This window comes from Perna viridis, chromosome 3 (genome assembly GCF_037379345.1).
Source record: "Perna viridis isolate PV_CMFRI_1.1 ecotype Kerala chromosome 3, ASM3737934v1, whole genome shotgun sequence".
In the NCBI taxonomy this organism is placed as follows: domain Eukaryota; kingdom Metazoa; phylum Mollusca; class Bivalvia; order Mytilida; family Mytilidae; genus Perna; species Perna viridis.
This window is the reverse complement of record NC_142447.1, coordinates 56,342,607-56,361,837: the sequence shown is the minus strand read 5'-3', so window position 1 is coordinate 56,361,837 and position 19,231 is coordinate 56,342,607. Positions and strand designations below refer to the sequence as shown.

General features: G+C 31.7%; 2 protein-coding genes across 14 annotated transcripts in view; one reads left to right on the top strand and one right to left on the bottom strand.

The window, feature by feature from the left end:
* The window catches only part of LOC148623008 (vitamin D3 receptor-like), a 117,615-nt gene that overhangs the window by 39,844 nt on the left and 58,540 nt on the right, over nt 1–19,231 (top strand). The window contains exon 1 of one of the 8 annotated variants that reach the window (XM_088573455.1): nt 3,030–3,054. The exons of 5 other annotated variants lie outside the window; for them this stretch is intronic. Coding sequence is in view for 2 of the 3 variants with exons in the window: in XM_088573454.1 (XP_088429580.1) it covers nt 3,243–3,257 (15 nt within the window). In the remaining variant the exon portion in view is untranslated. Of the gene's footprint in view, nt 1–3,029; nt 3,055–3,227; nt 3,258–18,880; nt 19,002–19,231 lie in introns of those variants that run through there. 2 more of the 8 variants (XM_088573454.1, XM_088573453.1) reach the window with 2 other exon arrangements.
* The window catches only part of LOC148623009 (uncharacterized), a 64,681-nt gene that overhangs the window by 10,541 nt on the left and 34,909 nt on the right, over nt 1–19,231 (bottom strand). For 4 of the 6 annotated variants that reach the window (XR_015920746.1, XM_088573459.1, XM_088573462.1 and 1 more), the window contains one exon: nt 3,575–3,644. The exons of the other annotated variants lie outside the window; for them this stretch is intronic. Coding sequence is in view for 3 of the 4 variants with exons in the window: in XM_088573459.1 (XP_088429585.1) it covers nt 3,575–3,644 (70 nt within the window). In the remaining variant the exon portion in view is untranslated. The remainder of the gene's footprint in view (nt 1–3,574; nt 3,645–19,231) is intronic. 6 annotated transcript variants of the gene reach the window in all.

Sequence of the window (19,231 nt, the reverse complement as noted above, 5' to 3'; positions counted from 1 at the left end):
ATTCCATATTCACTAGTAAAGATTCTTTTACCGATTTATCATCACAGTAAATCATGGTTAAATTCTATAAAAGCAGTTAATTGTCTTCTGCTCATGAAGTAGATTTTTCACTTATTGAAAGCTTACAATGTGGCTTTAATGATTCAACTTTTTTGGTACTTTAAATCAAATAAGATTCATGGATATTAAGCGTGGATAAGGGATGGACTGCTTTTTTTTTGGTCATTGTTTTCAGATGATGCTAACTGGTACCAGTATCGTATTGCATATCCCTGAGCGGGTGTACGTCAAAACATGGATGCCATAAAAATATAGTGCATTTTCTTTTTGCCTCTCTACAAACTAATGTTTTGTCAAAAGACATGAACAATGACTTACAAAATAGAGCAAACATCACACTGTAAGATGAAGAACTTTTTTAAAAGAAAATCTAACATAATATCATAAAAATGTTCCACTGAAAAGGTTGGTTTGGTGAGTGCAAAACAAAAGTGAAAGTAGGGAAAATGGCTATTTATAGTTCAAGACTACTTTTCTGTCCAATCTTCATGGACTCACCCTATTTTCTTTGCGGGAAATTATTTTTTCACATGTCCTTAGAAATGCTACATAAGTGAAAGTTTTATTGAATCAATTTACATATTTTTTTAAAAAATCCTAAAAATATGCACTTCACTATAGAAGTCTATGGGAAAATTAATACGATACTGAGACCTAGTAAGCCAGTTTTTCAAGTCAAGTTGGATATTCAGCAAGTGGTCTTTACCAGCTGAAAAAGTAGTACCCCAATACAGGTAACACTTTTAAGATGAATTAGCCAACTTTTGAACCTGATTTTTTATGGTAGCTCTGGTTTTTTGCATTTATGGTTAATCTTTACCAAATTTGGAAATGCATTTTGTTTTCATGAATTTGTAGGATATCAGTTCAATAAAATTATTATCTTGACTATTTATGATGAGCATATCTATATTCAGGTAACCTAAAGCAAGTAATACTCCTGCATAAAGGATAGTTTTCAAGTTACAACACATTTTAAGTATGTGGTAAGGACTTGAAAATAGTCATTTTCCATACATTGCCTCTTATATATGAAAAAATGAATATTTTTTTTATTTTTTGTTTTTCTTTCAAATAAATAGCTAAAATGAGTTGCCATATAACTGTGTGGTTGATTTAAACACAGAAATGTCACAAAAGTCATCAGCCAATTTTTTAGTGGACTTTTTTTAGTGGTTCAAATGGACAGATTCTAATGCGGCAAGAAAAATAATGGTGTTTTTTCATATAAAAACTGAATTTTTTCAAAAAGTATCTAAAGCAGACAATTGTTATTATAATATTTATACCAGTAAACTATATTTCTTGCATCATAGCTATCTGTTTTAAAGAAAAAGTCCTTTTCCTGTCACATTGAGGTCCATTTGTATCTGCCTGGGGTACCAAAATGGCTTAAAATCTGTATTTTCTGCATATGAAAAGCTATATTTTTTTAAAACTATGATATTGGTATAATTTTTTCTGGATTTATTATAATTGAAATGACCATATCTATAGTTTAAAACAGTTGGTTGTACCGGTCATTATACTTTACTTTAAACAAGAGGCTCCCTTGAGTTAAAGACAAAAAAGGAGGTTCGGATATTAATATTTCCATATATGGAACTCACAAGTGGGGATTAAATAATGATTTGGAACTCATAGTACAGCTTATGTATCTACCATGTCAGAATAAACCACAAAGTTGCTTAGTTTGATTAATGCAGCAGCTTTTAATCAAAAGTAATATTTTCTGGCTAACATTGAGATATTAGTCTTATGCCTGGAATAGGGTACCTATATAAGAATTTTAATAGAAAACTCATGTTTGTAGCAGGGCAATGATATTCTGAATTTTCAGTATGGAAATGAATACTCTAGTAGAAAAACAACAACTTTTAGGATTATATTGAAATGTTTATTAGTAATAGGTACCAGTATCGTATTGCATATCCCTGAGCAGGTGTACGTCAAAACATGGATGCCATAAAAATATAGTGCATTTTCTTTTTGCCTCTCTACAAACTAATGTTTTGTCAAAAGACATGAACAATGACTTACAAAATAGAGCAAACATCACACTGTAAGATGAAGAACTTTTTTAAAAGAAAATCTAACATAATATCATAAAAATGTTCCACTGAAAAGGTTGGTTTGGTGAGTGCAAAACGAAAGTGAAAGTAGGGAAAATGGCTATTTATAGTTCAAGACTACTTTTCTGTCCAATCTTCGTGGACTCACCCTATTTTCTTTGCGGGAAATTATTTTTTCACATGTCCTTAGAAATGCTACATAAGTGAAAGTTTTATTGAATCAATTTACATATTTTTTAAAAAATCCTAAAAATATGCACTTCACTATAGAAGTCTATGGGAAAATTAATACGATACTGAGACCAACTATGGTTATTATCATATATGTGGTTTGTTTGCTCGACAAATTGTCTCCCCTACACAAGGTTAACTGTGTGAATTACATGTAATGGAATGCTTCTATAATTCTGCATATTATTTATGGTCACAAGGTAACAATTTCATAGTTACCTGAAGGATATATACACTAATGTAATAAGTTGTGAAAAGTAAAGATAAAACAATGTGTATTTTGAGATGTTCCCTTGGTTGGTTTATACAAGTATACAAATTGTTTTGAAGACCAAATTAATATTATAGTGTCTGTAGTGACCTGCGTTGCGACAAACGACACTTTAAACTGTGTTGACAGTGTCTTCTCCAATTATTGGTCTATTCATTCTAAGTGACAAATAACAATATAGTTTGTCTTGTCAGATTTTAAATTAGAGACTGTGCCATAAAAGTTTTTAAATGTGATCAATACCAACTGGGTCGTATTTCAGGTGAACTTAAGGTATATTTACTTACTAAACTGGACTGAATTACTCATGTCAATATGGAACTGTTTTTCTGTTATGTCTTTCTTGTGATATGTTAGTCTGTGTGTATTATTGGATTGTGTTTTGGAAGCAGTAAGAATTTGTATGTATTAGGTTTGTAGGTATGTACTGACATGTAAGATAAGCTACCTAGCCACCTGATAACCCCAGGTTTCTGACTATACATATTTTATCTTTCATATTTTATAAAAAGTCTTAACTCTTCCTACTCATTTAGCTCAGCCATTTTATAGAATTTCCTAAGTGATATTGGAATGATGTACTAACAATCGTAAGATGTGTTGGCTTCATGCATATTCTAAAGGTATTTATTAATACATATGACAAAGAACTCTTTTAATTTGACAGATGATATGACTATTGGACATTTGCTCAGTATATCAGTAGTCTATGTGCTGTTTTCTTCTAGTTATCTCACATGCATTAGTACAGAGCTTCTGTACTATTAAATTGCCTTATTGATCATAATTTACCAGATTTTTTAGAAATTTTCAGGTCAATCACCTACCTCTTCAAGCAGCATAACACTATTACTAAAAAAAGCAAAGATAATAACTCATGTTAGTATTTTCCTTTGACATACTGATCAACTTACAGAAGGTTATTAATCTATTTACATACCAATGCTGACTTTTGACATTTAGGGATATCTCCAATATCAAGTCTTGGAGAAGTCTGGAGTGTCTTGACCCTGTAAAGAAATAGGGTAATTGTAATTTGGAAGACTACCTTAATGAGCAAGGAAAAAAATGTTCAGATTGAATTATTCTATCAGGACGAAAATGATACCATACAATATATGGAAACAGTGATATAGATTTCCATAAGGCCACTGACTGCACTATGTATGATTTATAGCCTCTATTATCTTCTTGCTTGCTTAGATTTATCCTAAACTGTGAGGTGCTTAGAATACTTTTTTGGTTGTTTTTCTTTCTGACTCATGTTTCCATTCAATGCTTTTTCCTATTTATTGATTTGTTTTTTTTTTTTCTTCTGAGCCTTGTCAGTCGAGTTTTAAACAAGATATGAACATTATACGCTCAGTATTGACCTGTGACTATTAATGTATTAGTATATATTGTCACTTAGGGACATGGTATACACATTGTCCTTGCAAAGGAAGAATCACTTCAAAGCTCCAAAGAATCAAAAGATTTTCTGAAATATAAATATAGCTTTCTTTTAAAAGTGAGAAATAGCAAAACTTCTTGTTGAATTAGTTCTAACCTTAGTTATTTTATTTCAGTTGGCAAATATTTTGGATGGGTTATAAACATAAGCAATATCCATTTTACTACTTGAAAGGTTCCATAAAGTATATGCAGTTAAATGAATAATATGGTTATTTTATTGCATTTGTAAAACATGTGCCAGCTAAGAGTAGAAGCCTAGAAGGAATCTACATCCGTTATACCTCCATCATGTTTAGGTTTTCATCGTAGAAGATTGCCAATTGATACATAAGAAAAGCAAGCATCATTAATGTTTTATTTACTACCTTCTTTCCAAGTGTGTTATGATTTAGGTGGCAATAAAAATGATTCCTTGTCAATATAAATAAAAATTTATACCATTAGGTAGAAATTATGGAAATGATTTACCTGCCAAAATAAGGTGAATGTTGTAACAGGTGACCAATTATTTCATAGGGAAAAAAATTATATAAAAATTGTATGAAGCATAGGAACATGCAGCATGAAGGCATAATTTATGTATGTATATTAAACCAGAAAATATCCTTGCAATGGTTTTGATTGGTTGGTTGTATGGCCCTTCAGAATGAACTTTATTCCATTATCAGTGAAAAGAACCAATACGCTGATATCATTATATATCATATATTTCATGCATTGTTAACATTTTGGAGTAGTCATAAAAAGTTAAGTATTTTTATGAAGTGAGTTTCAGGTATTCTTCTAAAAACATTTATCAGATACCAATAGATGAGTATTTGTTTTATAGTGGCCAAACTCAGCTTTTTAAGAGCTAATATGCCAATAGAAAATCAGGAGGTCAGACGACTGTCCTCCCTTTACCCAGGAGCTAATTGGTTGATTTTCATGAACATCCAAAGATGTCTGTTGATCTCAAATTAAATTTCACATAATCATTTTACCTTTCCTCTTTCGTCTCCCTGGACTCGACTTTTTATGAACAACTCAGCAGGTGTTTCTAGAAAAGCAGAGGAGGCTTACCTTACCAGTGCACCTGGTCCATGCTCCCAGTTTTTAGTGGAGTCCGAGATGCTCATTTACTTTTGTTACTTTGTATGTATTTCTATTTTCTATACGTTCTTTGTCGTGTTTGTCTGTTTTCCATGTCTGGTCTTTCTCCCTTGATTACATTCTTTTGATTTCCGCTAGAGTCTTGGTTCCCTTGATTACTCTTTCAGCAAAATGTACAGGTATGGGTATTATCCTAATGTGACTTTGGATTGTATTTTTAAAAGCAGATCTGGATGGGAATGATAAGTGGAATATATTAATTGATTTCTACAATCTGGAAACAGTGCAGTACTTCGCCCATTTTTGTGTTTCTCCAGTCAGGTGTAAACCGTTAATAGCCATCATTAACATTTGATACAATACATGGATAGTAGTCTTCACATTTCTTTTTTATTTGAATGAATTAGTGTAAATATTTTGACCACTAGAGTTTACTGATAAGCTTCTGAGAGACAGAAAAATTCTTCATAATTAATGACAAATTGATTTGAATCATTTACTTTTGGATTTAAAAAATTGTTTTGTCCTATTGATTTAAGGTCCATGGTAAAATGTTGATTTTAATGTTTTGTAAAGTGAGTGGAATAGTATTAATTTCAGAAAAACTGTAGCCATCAAGCTTGTTGATCTAATTCAACTAAATTGATGATTGAACAATTTTCATAAGTATTTGATGAGGACATTTCGATTATTATCATAGCACATTAAGTCAATTTTATTGAAAAGTGGGAGAAATAAGAAATTAGCAGCTTATTAACATATCCAACCATATATGTGATGGAATGACAATGGACATCAGTTTAGGACGTCATACACTTAGTTAGTATCGGCCGAAATAATTTTGAATCTTTATAAATCATTGATTTTGGCTGTTTGATTTAAAATGGCTAGTATTGTAATTTCATAAAAGATGCAAAAATGCATTCCACTTAATAACTATTGCTGCTTTGTTTTTATGAAAATGTTATATTTATATCTGGCTGTAAAATCTGATTGTACAGTTGGTTTCTATAAAGCTCTGTGTGATGTCCTCAGTTAAGAGTATGCCTGAAATATTTAGTGCACTGTTAACAAAAAGGTGTGTCATATGACCATTTACCTACATGAAGCTGAACTATTGCTTGTATACATCAGATCTATTACCTAAAATCTTGTCCAAGTAGGCAAAAAATGACATTTTAATAACATGCCATTCAAGGGACATAATTCATTATTATATTAGATGACAAAGAATCCAATATCTCCCTTAAATATTATTGAAATACAACAAAGACGGAATAAACGTTGCCCTGATTCACAGGTGTTGCATATAAATATTCATTTCTTATTAGTTTCTATTGAAAAAAGCTATTGGATTGTATGATGTGCATTTGAGAGAAAAAAATTTGAAGTTGAAAGTGTTGTGTGTAAAATATAGGGACAAGTCGCCTGGTACAAGCATCAGATGTTTACAGGTAGGCAAGCTGATAGAATCTTTTGTTTCTGGTGAAGTAGTTCTTGTGAAGAAATCAACAGAGGCTTTTCAAGAATAACAATACTAAGATGAATAACTTTTATGAAAACAAAGCCTTGAGAATGGCACCTGCTATAATTACTCTCAAAGATAAAAAAAAAATTGAAAGTAATTTTTTAACCTACAGACCTTGTTTTTGATCTACAGTACTAATGTTATGAAAAAGTTTCCTATACCAGGCAATTTTACTGTTTAAAAAAAGTATGAATATCTTCATTTGGCATTTTTAGGAAGAAGATATTTAATAAATAAATCCAGATAACTCCATAGTTTACAGTCACAGTAATTGATACACAACATTATATATTTCTATACTCTGCTATTAAATGAGTCCTGTATTATGTCTGAGTACATTGTACCAGACTAAATACCACTGTACAAGGACATGATACAGGACTTATATTAAAATACATATTTCATGATACTTTTATTAATGAGCTAATATGCTTAATAATACCATCATTTTAATACAGTACTGTGCCTTTTGAGAAAAATCTGTCTAAATGCCACCTAGAAAAGGAGTTTTATTAAGATTTTAACAGTATGAATGAATTATTTAAGTTCAAAAAGAAAATTAACAATATATGATTAAACAATATTTTGTATGTTAATGACTTCTATGATAGAAAATGTTTTAGGTTTCTCACAATGCATGTATTAATCACTCAACCAGTAATATTTGCTCTATAAAAGGGTTTCAGCTGATATCTTGAACATCATATTTATATGTATTATTTATCAGAATAAACATCTGTATTTAAAACCAGATGCAATCCGTATTGATCCAGATTTCTCTTATAAATGACCAGTAAGGAAATTTCAATATAGGGTAATTTTTACTTATATTTTAACTCATTGCTAAACAAAATTGAATATGAAATCCCCCAAACCAACTATATATAGGGGGTGGGGGGGGATGCTGTGCCCATGTAATAACAAAAGTGAAGAGCAATGAACTAGATTGAACTCTTTGGATTAATTTCAAACCCTGTGGCTTGTGTATAGGAATTTTGTTAAGAAATGAGATTTTATGAGTCAATGCAATCACTCAGGAACCTTCAAGCACCAGATGAACTTTTTTTTCTTTCTAATATAATAGTATAGAAAATAGAATTGCTTTTGTTGTGGGTTGTATGCGATGTATATTCAAGATGCAATTTTGGCAAAGTTTAAGACAAAAAAATTAATAAGCTTATTGTCTTTATTATAATCATATAATAAACTGTCATTCTTCGTTGGAGTTCATTCTTCTACTTATAGAGCATAGTTTTATAACATTGATCCTTTCTTATATCATTTTTTGTACTGTAAACTTGTAGCTTTAGGTTGATCTAGTGTTTTATTGCTAGAAAACTTTTAAAAAATGTCAACTATTTTTACAACATGAAAAATGATTTAAAGATGGCTAATCTTTTGTAAGACTAGTGATTTCTGTTTTCAGGCATTTGTCATAAAATGTGGCTCCTTTGACAGTTCCATCTTTGTAAAGTAACTCTAAACTTTAAATGGACTTATTGTATGGATAGAAAAAGATGTTTAAATCTTTCATGATTGTAATCTCCAGTTGGATTGTTTGAGTCACAGTTCAACTGATACAGTTACTACCTCAGACCAACTACCATTGACTAAAAGAAGGTGGACCTAAAAACATAACAATAAAAGGAAGGAGCCCAGAGAACTCATGTCTTGAATTTTAAGGGGGCAAAGATAAAAAGCAGGGTTCCAAGGACCTTTACTTGTCTTGATAGAAAGAAGACATAGATTAAGGGAGGGTCCCTGGGACCTTTTTCTTTTCTCAATTTATATAGGGGGCATAAATAAAAGGAGGGTCCTAGGGGCCTTGTTTTATCTTGGTAGAAAGAAATAGGGTTTATTTATACATGCTTGTCCAGCAAGGAAGTAATAAGGAACAGTCTTTTGTTTTACATTCAGACAAGCCACTTTAGATATAGAGGAGTGAGATATTTTACCCAAAAGTACAGTATTGTTACAGTCCGAGACTGATTTATAGATGCCATTTGTCTGTACAGGTTGTTTGGCTTTGAGTGATTTACATGCTAACACTGCCACAGTCATCATTGACTTAATATATTTATGATGTACTTTAATGCTGAACACTCATAAATAAATTATATTTCTTTAGTATTTCATGCCTAAAACTTCTTTGCTGAAACATGACAACTTATAAACTAAGATTACAGTCAGTTTTCAGGCATTTACACATCAGTAAGTACTGTATCAATTTTAAGAGGTTATTGATGCGTTTACAACCTGTAATTTTTCTCACTTTAATTGCTGCTATCATAAATGAAGTGTTATTCTCCAAAGCTGCTTGACACATTACAATTTATGACTGTAATGGGCCCTTGACTTTTAAAAATCCTTAAAATAAGTTCTCTGGTTGGATTAACACGATTACACTCTAATTGATTTCATCAACACACAGATACTATTTATAATTAAATCAAGGTTCTTAAATCAGTTTAAAAATCTTGTTAGTTTGCCAATCCATGTAACAAAATTAAAATGTCTGAAAGAAGTTAAATCATGTAAATTAAATTTGATTTTTCTGGTTCCTCGCCATTTTTAACAAATAGACGTCAATACTAAAATGTCTAGTACCTATAAATTCTGATGTTCTGACATGTATTGCCATCATAATAGTCCTTTATATTATCAATGATCTAATGATATGGAATATATTGTTACTTGGACTGGTGATACTGACACCCAGGGACTAGAATTCTAAGATGGAAGCCATTCAGTAGTTTTATTGAACGATACAAGCTATGTAAGAAAAAAAAAGCTGTTGTAATTTTTTTCAAATCCACTGCTTAACAAAGCAATTGCCAAAGTGGATAGAAATATATATTTTTTTCCAAAGGTTGTTTTCAGAAAAAATTGTAAAATGCAAGATAATATTTTAGTAAACAAAAGCTTAGGTTGTATTTTCAGAGTAAACAAACTTTTCTGACTAATTCTCATGCTATAGATTTTTTAATGTGATCAACAAATTTGTGTTGTTTTATTTATAGAAGGAATAAAGATTACATTGCTTTGTTTTATCCATACTTTGGATTCATTATCTGTCCTATTTTTAGGACTGTTCTTATTACATGCATTACATGTATGTGTTGTGGTGTAATGTTTATATTGATTGATCTGGAATGAAACCATGTTTTAATGCTTAAATTAATGATTTTGTGTAATGTGGTTATCTTGTCCTGTTATTAAACTGCAATAGAATGTAAACTAAGAAATTTTAAAGAAAAAGTAGAGACACAGAAGAATTACACAAGCATATTAAAAACTACCTTTCTTCTAAATTCTGCTGTTTAATGTTTGTTTTATTTAAATTGAAATCTGTCAGAAAAATAGTTTGGTTAAAATAAAGTTAATACTGTATTAAATCTCAGGAAAAAGATGCATGAAGCTAATAGTGGTAAACATACAAATTAAAATTATGCAACAAGATGATGAAGTTTTATTGCTTTCAACAGTATATTAATCATGCCTCAACGTTTACTTATTGTGAACATTTCCAAAATATTTCAAGTCATAAATATTTTTACCTGTTTAATATATCCCTCACCAACAAATTACTGAATAGTAATAAATCTATTAGGGAGACAGATATCTCCTTGTCTCAGAACCTGAGAATCTGTACTGAGAGAATGTCTAGGTCAATGGTGCCACCAGGTAGTAAGGACATTGTCTGTGGTGACTTCCCTCCTGTTGAATGATTTTAAGTCAAATTGGCATAAGATAAGGACTTTTCTTTAGGTCATTTCTGTGACAAGAACAATAGTATCTTACATTCAAATGAAGTATGTGTATATATCAATAGTAAAAACATACTGATGATGAACTTGATGACACAATAGGTGAAAAAGTACTGCACTGTAAGATACACAAACAAGTAAATGATTACCGATTCACCTTACAATGATACAATGATGACATTAAGTAACTAACAGAGAATTTACCTACCAATTTTTTTTTCACTTTTTATTTGGTGTCTTTCCAAAATTTGGAAAAATCATCAACATTTTTATGCTATTATATCATTCAGAACTGACAGTAAGAAAATTTCATGTAAACAGTTAAATGATATTTAAATAATTATTTAATATGAACTATGGTTTTTACAGAAGTTATACCTGAGTTCATTGAGAGTCAGACATAGTAATCATCATGCTCCATCATTACACTTGTTGCAAGTTTAAATATGGTGCATATTTCATTTTCCATTGAGGAGTTATGTCACTTGTATTTTCCTGACATAAGTCAAGAATCATTTTTGAATTGGTTGGTATCATGATTTTTTTACACAATGTAAAATTTATACCACTACTTATTTTTACCCTTCAAAAATGTGTTTTTAAACTATATACAATACTCGTAATTTTGTTTCAGAAATTGCTCCTAATATATCTACAGACCAAGCATATTTTGATGAATTGATTTAAGCCTACTATGTAACATATTTTCTTCTCTCCAGGGAATGTTTATTTTGTCTATTGCCAGAAGTTTCATTTCTTTCACAACATATGCATATCTGTAATTTGTGCAGTGAAGGAAAATCCATTATTTGTGTTTTGTTCTATGTTATTCTCATTGTGAGAAAATTAGGTGTATGGTCTTATATATCTGTTTTGTCAATATGGACTTTGATCTTTAGATTTGTGTTCACACACTGTTGGCACTGGATTGGAGGCATCAGATACTTAAAAGCAAAAGAGGCTCTTCACATTTATAGGAGTTATCTTTCCTTTAAAAGAAGAACCTGTTGTAGTTCATACATGGTCTTATTGGTATGAGATTTTCAAGGAATTTTGTTTGGTTTATGAATGTTAGAAAATGTTCATCTTTGAATCTCTTTGATATTATACGAGAAGTTCAGTCAGTATTTAAGCCAGAAGTAGTAATGGATTCATGTCTGTACCTATCAGTATGGCTATTTTCATTTGTTGTCATCTGCTTGTTATTATTATTTTCTTTATCATAAGACATGGTGTATGGTTCCATGGTGTCTCCTCTTTATCATAAGACATGGTATATGGTTCCATGGTATCTCCTCTTTTTCATAAGACATGGTGTATGGTTCCATGGTATCTCCTCTTTTTCATAAGACATGGATTATGGTTCCATGGTATCTCCTCTCTTTCTAGTAGAATACTGATGTGAGAAAATTAAAATTTGCCTCTAAGAAGTCAAAAGCTTTCTGCTGAATTAATAGTTTAATTCCATTGAATAAATGTCATATCAGTTTTGTTGAGCGGAAGCATTTTTTGTTGCATCCCACTGATTTGATTGTATAATTCTCCTACATCTGAGAAGGCAGTCAATAGATTTAGACAAATGTATTGTCAGACTCATTGTTTAGTTATGATGGTCTTAATATAGTCTTGATTAGAGAAAACTTGGTTGAAAGATGATCACTAATTCCTGGCCTTTTCAATTCGGTCAACTTCACAAAAAACTGGCTGAATTAACTGGTTTCATACTTTTTGAGGGAATTGACATTTTAAAATGAGTGTTGTTGATAAATTATTACCAGTTATTCTGACTAACTTATGTTTCCCAATTACATTTGTATGCTGCTGTTTCAAATTTAGTGCTAGCTCAGCTACAATATCTTGCTGACATGTCCAATCTTGGAGATTGGAAAAGTTCATAAATTCATAAATTGCTATAAAAAAAAATTTGAAAAAGTAATCAAATCGTTAAATTGTTCCAATTTTGTATTTCATTCTGTTACCTACATACATTGTGTAGATCATCCCTGTTTCCATGTACTGTGATGTTGATGTTCATAAATAGTCATAATTTAATGCTTCAGTATTTTTTGCTGATATGATTCAGGGAATCAAAAAATTGATTTGTGAACATAGAATTACATATTACCAAGTGAGAAAAGTCCATTGTGGTCTGCTATAATAAATTTTGAAAATGAATATTAATTGCCAAATTATCTGTCCTGAGACCTAACAAGATATACATTGTTTTTCTATGAAGTAACAATCCATATCTATTCAAATTAGTACATGTACCTCCATACTAGAATTCATCACATTTCTTACAACTTGTCCAAGAAAACCCTCCTTTTTTAAGCCTCAATTGAAATTGATTAAGTAAATCATTCAATCAGAAAAAAGCAATTTGTTTATGCATAGAAACAGGTAAACTGCATTTTACCTTTCTATAGGTGAAAATCTTTAGCTGGAATTCTCGTTTCATTGTAAAAACTTTCATCATAGGAGTGGAAAATCTTAATCTATTTTGTTAAAGGCAAAAAATTTGCATTTTCTGGTCGATTTATAAGCATCAGTGAATTTTAGATCTATGGCTTCCAACATGTAATTCTTTATTACTTAAAGCATCCTATTTTTGTTCCAACAGCAGCCTATCTTTCATGTGAACATCTCTTACACAGAATTTTAAATTGCCAGAGTTCGATTTATATTTTTACTGATATGATGTCTCTTTGGTCTTACGGCAGAGTCATTGTAGTGAAAAAAGTTAAAAATACAAAAATGTGAATGGAATATTGATGCATATATAATTATTTTCTTAACAGGAGTGTAAATGTGAAAAAGAAAGATTTTTTGCTTACGACGTTTTAATGTGTTTACCCTTAAATGTCTGTTGTAGTACCAGATGACTTATAATGAGTAAATTATCCAGTACAACTTATGCTACAGGATGACCTTAAGGTGATGGACATATATTACACCTCTGTTATATGTTAATGGTGGGCATTCATTACACCTCCCCATCACCTCCTGACTAGTGTCTGATGGTAGGCATATATGACATCTCTCCATCACCTTAGGTGGGCGTAAGTTTTACCTCATTAACTGTAGACTTTGGTCTGCTGTTGAGTGTACAATTATCTACTCATCATTTGTGTCTTATGGTGGACATATGTTAAACCTTTTCATCTCCTTCTGACTTGTGTCTGATGGTTGACATATGTTAAACCTCCTCATCTCCTTCTGACTTGTGTCGGATGGTTGACATTTATTAAACCTCCTCATCTTCTGACTTGTGTCAAATGGTTGACATATGTTAAACCTCCTCATCTCCTTCTGACTTGTGTCTGATGATTGACATATGTTAAACCTCCTCATCTCCTTCTGACTTATGTCTGATGGTGGACAGATGTTACAACTCTTTATCTCCCCTTGACTTGTGTTTGATGATGGACATATGTTGCCCCTCCCAATCCCCTCCTGACTTGTGTCTGATGGTATACATGTAGGACATTTCTGATCAGCCGACCAGATTTCATCTTCCGTGATTTTGAAAGCATTTTTCAGAGGGAAAAAATAACAGGATTCTGAAAAGGTCATCTGAACAGAAAGTTGAATGGAGTATTGTTAGATCCTACATGCAGTGACTGAATGGAACAATTGATAGGTCTACTTTTAATTTTAATATGGTTGACATGTGTTTCTCCTCATCACCTCAACCTTTGTCTAATAGTGAACATATGTTACACCTCCTCATCACCTTGACCTGTGTCTGATGGTGAACATATGTTACAACTCCTGACTTGTGTCTGATGGTGGATTTATGCTACAACTCTTTAACTCCTCATGACTTGTGTCTGATTGTGGACATATGTTACAACTCCTCAACTCCTCCTGACATGTGTCTGATGGTGGACACATATTACAACTCCTCAATTTCTTCTGACTTGTGTCTGATGGTGGACACATGTTACAACTCCTCAACTCCATCTGACTTGTGTCTGAGGTGGACATATGTTGCCCCTTCCATCTCCTCCTGACTTGTGTCTAATGATTAACATATGTTACACCTCATCATCTCTTGAGCCGTGTCTGATGGTAGACATATGTTACAACTCCTCCTGACTTGTGTCTGATGGTGGACATATGTTGCCCTTTCCATCTCCTGACTTGTGTCTAATGATTAACATATGTTACACCTCCTCATCATTTCTTGAGCTGTGTCTGATGGTAGACATATGTCACAACTCCACCTGACTTGTGCCTGATGGTGGACATATGTTACAACTCCTCAACTCCCTCTGACTTCTGTCTGATGGTGGACACATGTTACAACTCCTCAACTCCAACTGACTTGTGTCTGATTGTGGACATATGTTACAACTCCACAACTCCATCTGACTTGTGTCTGATGGTGGACATGTTACAACTCCTCAACTCCCTCTGACTTGTGTCTGATGGTGGACATATGTTGCCCCTTCCATCTCCTCCTGACTTGTGTCTAATGATTAACATATGTTACACCTCCTCATCATCTCTTGAGCTGTGTCTGATGGTAGACATATGTCACAACTCCCCCGACTTGTGTCTGATGGTAGACATATGTTACAACTCCTAAACTCCCTCTGACTTCTGTCTGATGGTGGACACATGTTACAACTCCTCAACTCCAACTGACTTGTGTCTGACTGTGGACATATGTTACAACTCCTTCTAACTTGTGTCTGATGGCGGACATACATTACATCTCTTCATCTCCCCCAGATTTGTGTCTGATGGTGGGCTCATATTACGCCTGTCTGTCCCTTCCTGACTGTGGTCTTAATAGCTGGTGTATATTACACCCAATCACCTGCCAATTTAAGTCAAACGGTGGACAAATATTACATCATGTCTTGATTTCATTTATTTCAAAAATATTCAATATTAATTAATTTAAAGTAAAATTTCCATAATTTTCACAGTTTTTACTCTGAGTGGCTCAATTATCTTAGAATACTGTAGTTAATCTTGTGCATTTATCAGATAAAGTTCTGGAAAATGATGCCCTTGTTAAAGTTAGAAAATCTACAGGAAATCTATGCCCAACTTTGACCTCATTATATCAAACATGACATGCTTTCGGTCAGGTTCTATATTTAATTCTCGAGTACATGTATCAGGATAATGAAAACCATTCTATTAAATTGTTATTATTATTATTACATGGTTTTATATCATACTTATGTAACATCATTTTTACACTTAACACTTTACTTATGCATACCGTGCATCGCCTGAATAAAGCTGAAATATTGCTGCTTGGGGGCTAAACCCCAACAATCGATCAATCATATGCATACTGTGATACATACCCACATAAAAGAACTAATCACAAATTAAAAAATGAAAGATGAACTAACAACATTATAAAAATTGCAAATTTATCAAAATCTATAATATTGATCATAAAATGAAAATTAAAAAATAGAACAGATTCCTGTTATTTGCATACCTTGGTTCCCTTGATTACTCTTGCAAGAATATGGTAGTGTTAAAAGAGTATACTAAATTACTAGATTTTATACAAAAAATGCAACACTCATTTAAAAAAAAATTGTCTCTCAGCCTCGTTCAAATCCCTTCCCCCTCTTCTTACAGTTTCACTAGATTAAAGCAGTTTTAATTTTACACCATGTGCTAAGATCCACATTTTTTTACTCTAGATCAACTAACCATCTGGTATTCATTATTCAAACCAATCTGAAATTGTTTTGAACTGCTGTCCATATGTATTGTAGAAAATGTATCTCAAAAATACTATGTATCACATTTTTGTTAGTTAAATCTTTTTTTGGCAAAATGCAGGCTCATTATTTTTAAGAATGAACTATAATAATATTTTGTGACAATATAATATGCAGTTTTCATGCTTAGTGGGGTATGGAAAGATAATTTATGAGTATCTGTTCTTGCCACGTGTCAACGCCCAGTTATATTCTGTACCACTACATGTTGTGCCTCATTTATCTAATTATTGCTCTTGTAACCACTTATAAAATGGTGTGATTTTCATATCCTTTTCTCACATGAATGTCACAAAATAGTTACCATAGCGACTGTCCTAGAATTTGACATTTTCTGACATTTACCTTATCCATCTATTGCAAGTCAGCAAAATTATTATCTTGACTGCATATATTTAGATGCTTTTAAGAAATGCTGTGGGTTTTTTTTCAGCAAATTAATTTTTTTTACTATTTTCATGGCAGTTGCATTGGGTTGGGAGTTTAGTCCCTAATAATTTGCATCATAGCTGGCATCTGATTGAAGTTGGTGGGTAATATACTTATGGTTCATTGTAGTAAGTTACTTTTTTTAGAGATTTTATAGAATACCATATCTGCTGTAGACCCTAACATAAGGAGGAGGAATATGGAAGAGGAATCAAAAGTCTAGATCTAAACTATAAAAAAATATGGTATCTAAAGTGATGACAATTGACAAAATTTTATTTGCATAAACACATTTACAGTAAATGGTTATGGCATGAACAAAAAACAGTACAAGGTAATATACATTACATATAAACCAAACTATAAACTAAATATATGACCATGGTGCCATAGTGGTGTAAATCTGATCACAATAGATTAATCTATAGTTTAAACTTTGATATTATATATAAATATAATTTCTGTTACATTTATATATAAATATAATTTCTGTTACATTTAATTGACCTTCCATTCCAACATTCATTCATGAATTTGATAGTTATTTTTAGTATTTCTATAGAGCTGCTGTTTAATATATATGTATGTCTCTTGGTATGAGGTGAGGTTTTGATGAGGAAATTAAATTGTGGTTGTCCATTTTCATTCTGTATTGATTTCAATGGGGTATGTAGTGGTTGCACACCGAGAAGAAATGAATCATTTATTCTCTATAGTCCCACTATCACATGATTTACAAATACATTTTTTTCTCTCTATATTTTTGTACCGACCCCTTCCTCTTTCTTGTGCATGTGCACTCAAACAAAATTTACTGATAATAGATCTAAAGTGATGCTACATATGTTTAGCAAGAAAAACTACAAGTCTGTGACATGAAAGTAAAATAATGGATGGAATAGGGTATATCATTGACACATGAGAATACTCTGCTCCTTTTTTTAAGAATTATGGAGTGAGGGTATAGGAGCACTCCAGGGAGAAACTTTGATTTCTCATAATGATATCAATTACTGCTTACCTGATTTTTACAGATCTCACAAAGATTGTCCTAACCAAGTAAAACAGCTAATACAACAATACTTTAAGACAAAGAGAAACCTTAATATTTTTAGAGATTAGATTTGGACTATTTACAGACACTTTTGTTTACTGAATTGTATTTTCTTTTCAAATGCCAGTGTAAACATAGTGCATTTACAAAGACATATTGATCTTTTTTCAGAACATGTGTAACAAAAACTGATCTTTTTAAGATCAGTGAAAAAGATCGAACTTAAAATTCTGCAAGTATAAATGGGGTCTGATGGTGCCATATGCTCATTAACTATTCTTAGAATGAATTAATTGAATGAAAACCTTTCAAGTTTTAACACTTTCTGCTAATGTCAGAGATTTCTAGTTACTGTTTATAATCTGAAGCTTTACTAAAAAAGTTGGGCAGGACTCATAATTTAATAAATGAAGATCAATCTGAAATGAAATGATATACTTTAGATCTAGTTTTTAAAAAAATAATTGGGTTAGAACCAATATTTTTTGGACCAAACCACTGTCTTAATCCCCATACTAAGTACTCAGCCATAGGATATATATTTGGAGTTGTTTCTTTGCAGAATGAGTTAACCTTTCTGCTCTAAATATTCAATTTCCCTATTATTTATTGAGGAGTACACTCTTTCACACATATATCTAGTTGAAATTAATTTAAACTGTTCTTTTTTACCTTGGTCACATTATCACTGTATGGTGAATTTGTGGGAGTTACCCCCCTTGTGTCACATGTCTCTCAGGAGTTCAATTGAACATTAATCTGAGACCGAAAAACTTTGTTGGCTATTTATTATTTTATTCATTAATGGAAGTTCTTGATCAGAATAAGAATCTTATGATTTTTAAAGCATTAAACATTAATATTCATGTCCTTTTTTTCCCAGTTTTAAAAATGGTATTGTAAACATTTATTCCATGGATATATATCTTTCAAAGATCTTACTATGCTTGAGATTGATTCTATGAAGCATGTTTATCTTGATCCAATATTCACAAAGAAACCTTGTAATAATTACATCTACTGTTGTCATTCATAAAAGTATGTTATTTCAAATGCATTGTGGATCCTACAGAATTATTGACAAGTCAATATTTTCCCTGACTTAGTTCCTCAGTGATTCAACAGAGAGTGGTGGAGTTACTTCCCTTTATATGATAAAGACCTATTTCCTGTTTGTATAGAATAATAGAACACTAACATTTCACCTTTGAACTGGCTTATTTTTTTTTCATTGATGGTAGAATCTATGGCGATTGTAAATTGGAATTATGAAAGAGGGGGACGTAAGTTATTGATATTATTTTACCTGTAAAAGCAGGTGTGTTATACCTGTTGATTACAATGGTTAGAGCCTACAGTGTACACAATGATTGTTGATTGTACAGTAAATGTATTTATATAGCACAGTAACACACATTTTGTTATTTGTTAGATCTATACTGATGATTAATGCCATGTGGCCTTCTCAGATAATTTAAAAATATGATCAACAACATTTCAATTTGATGGGCAA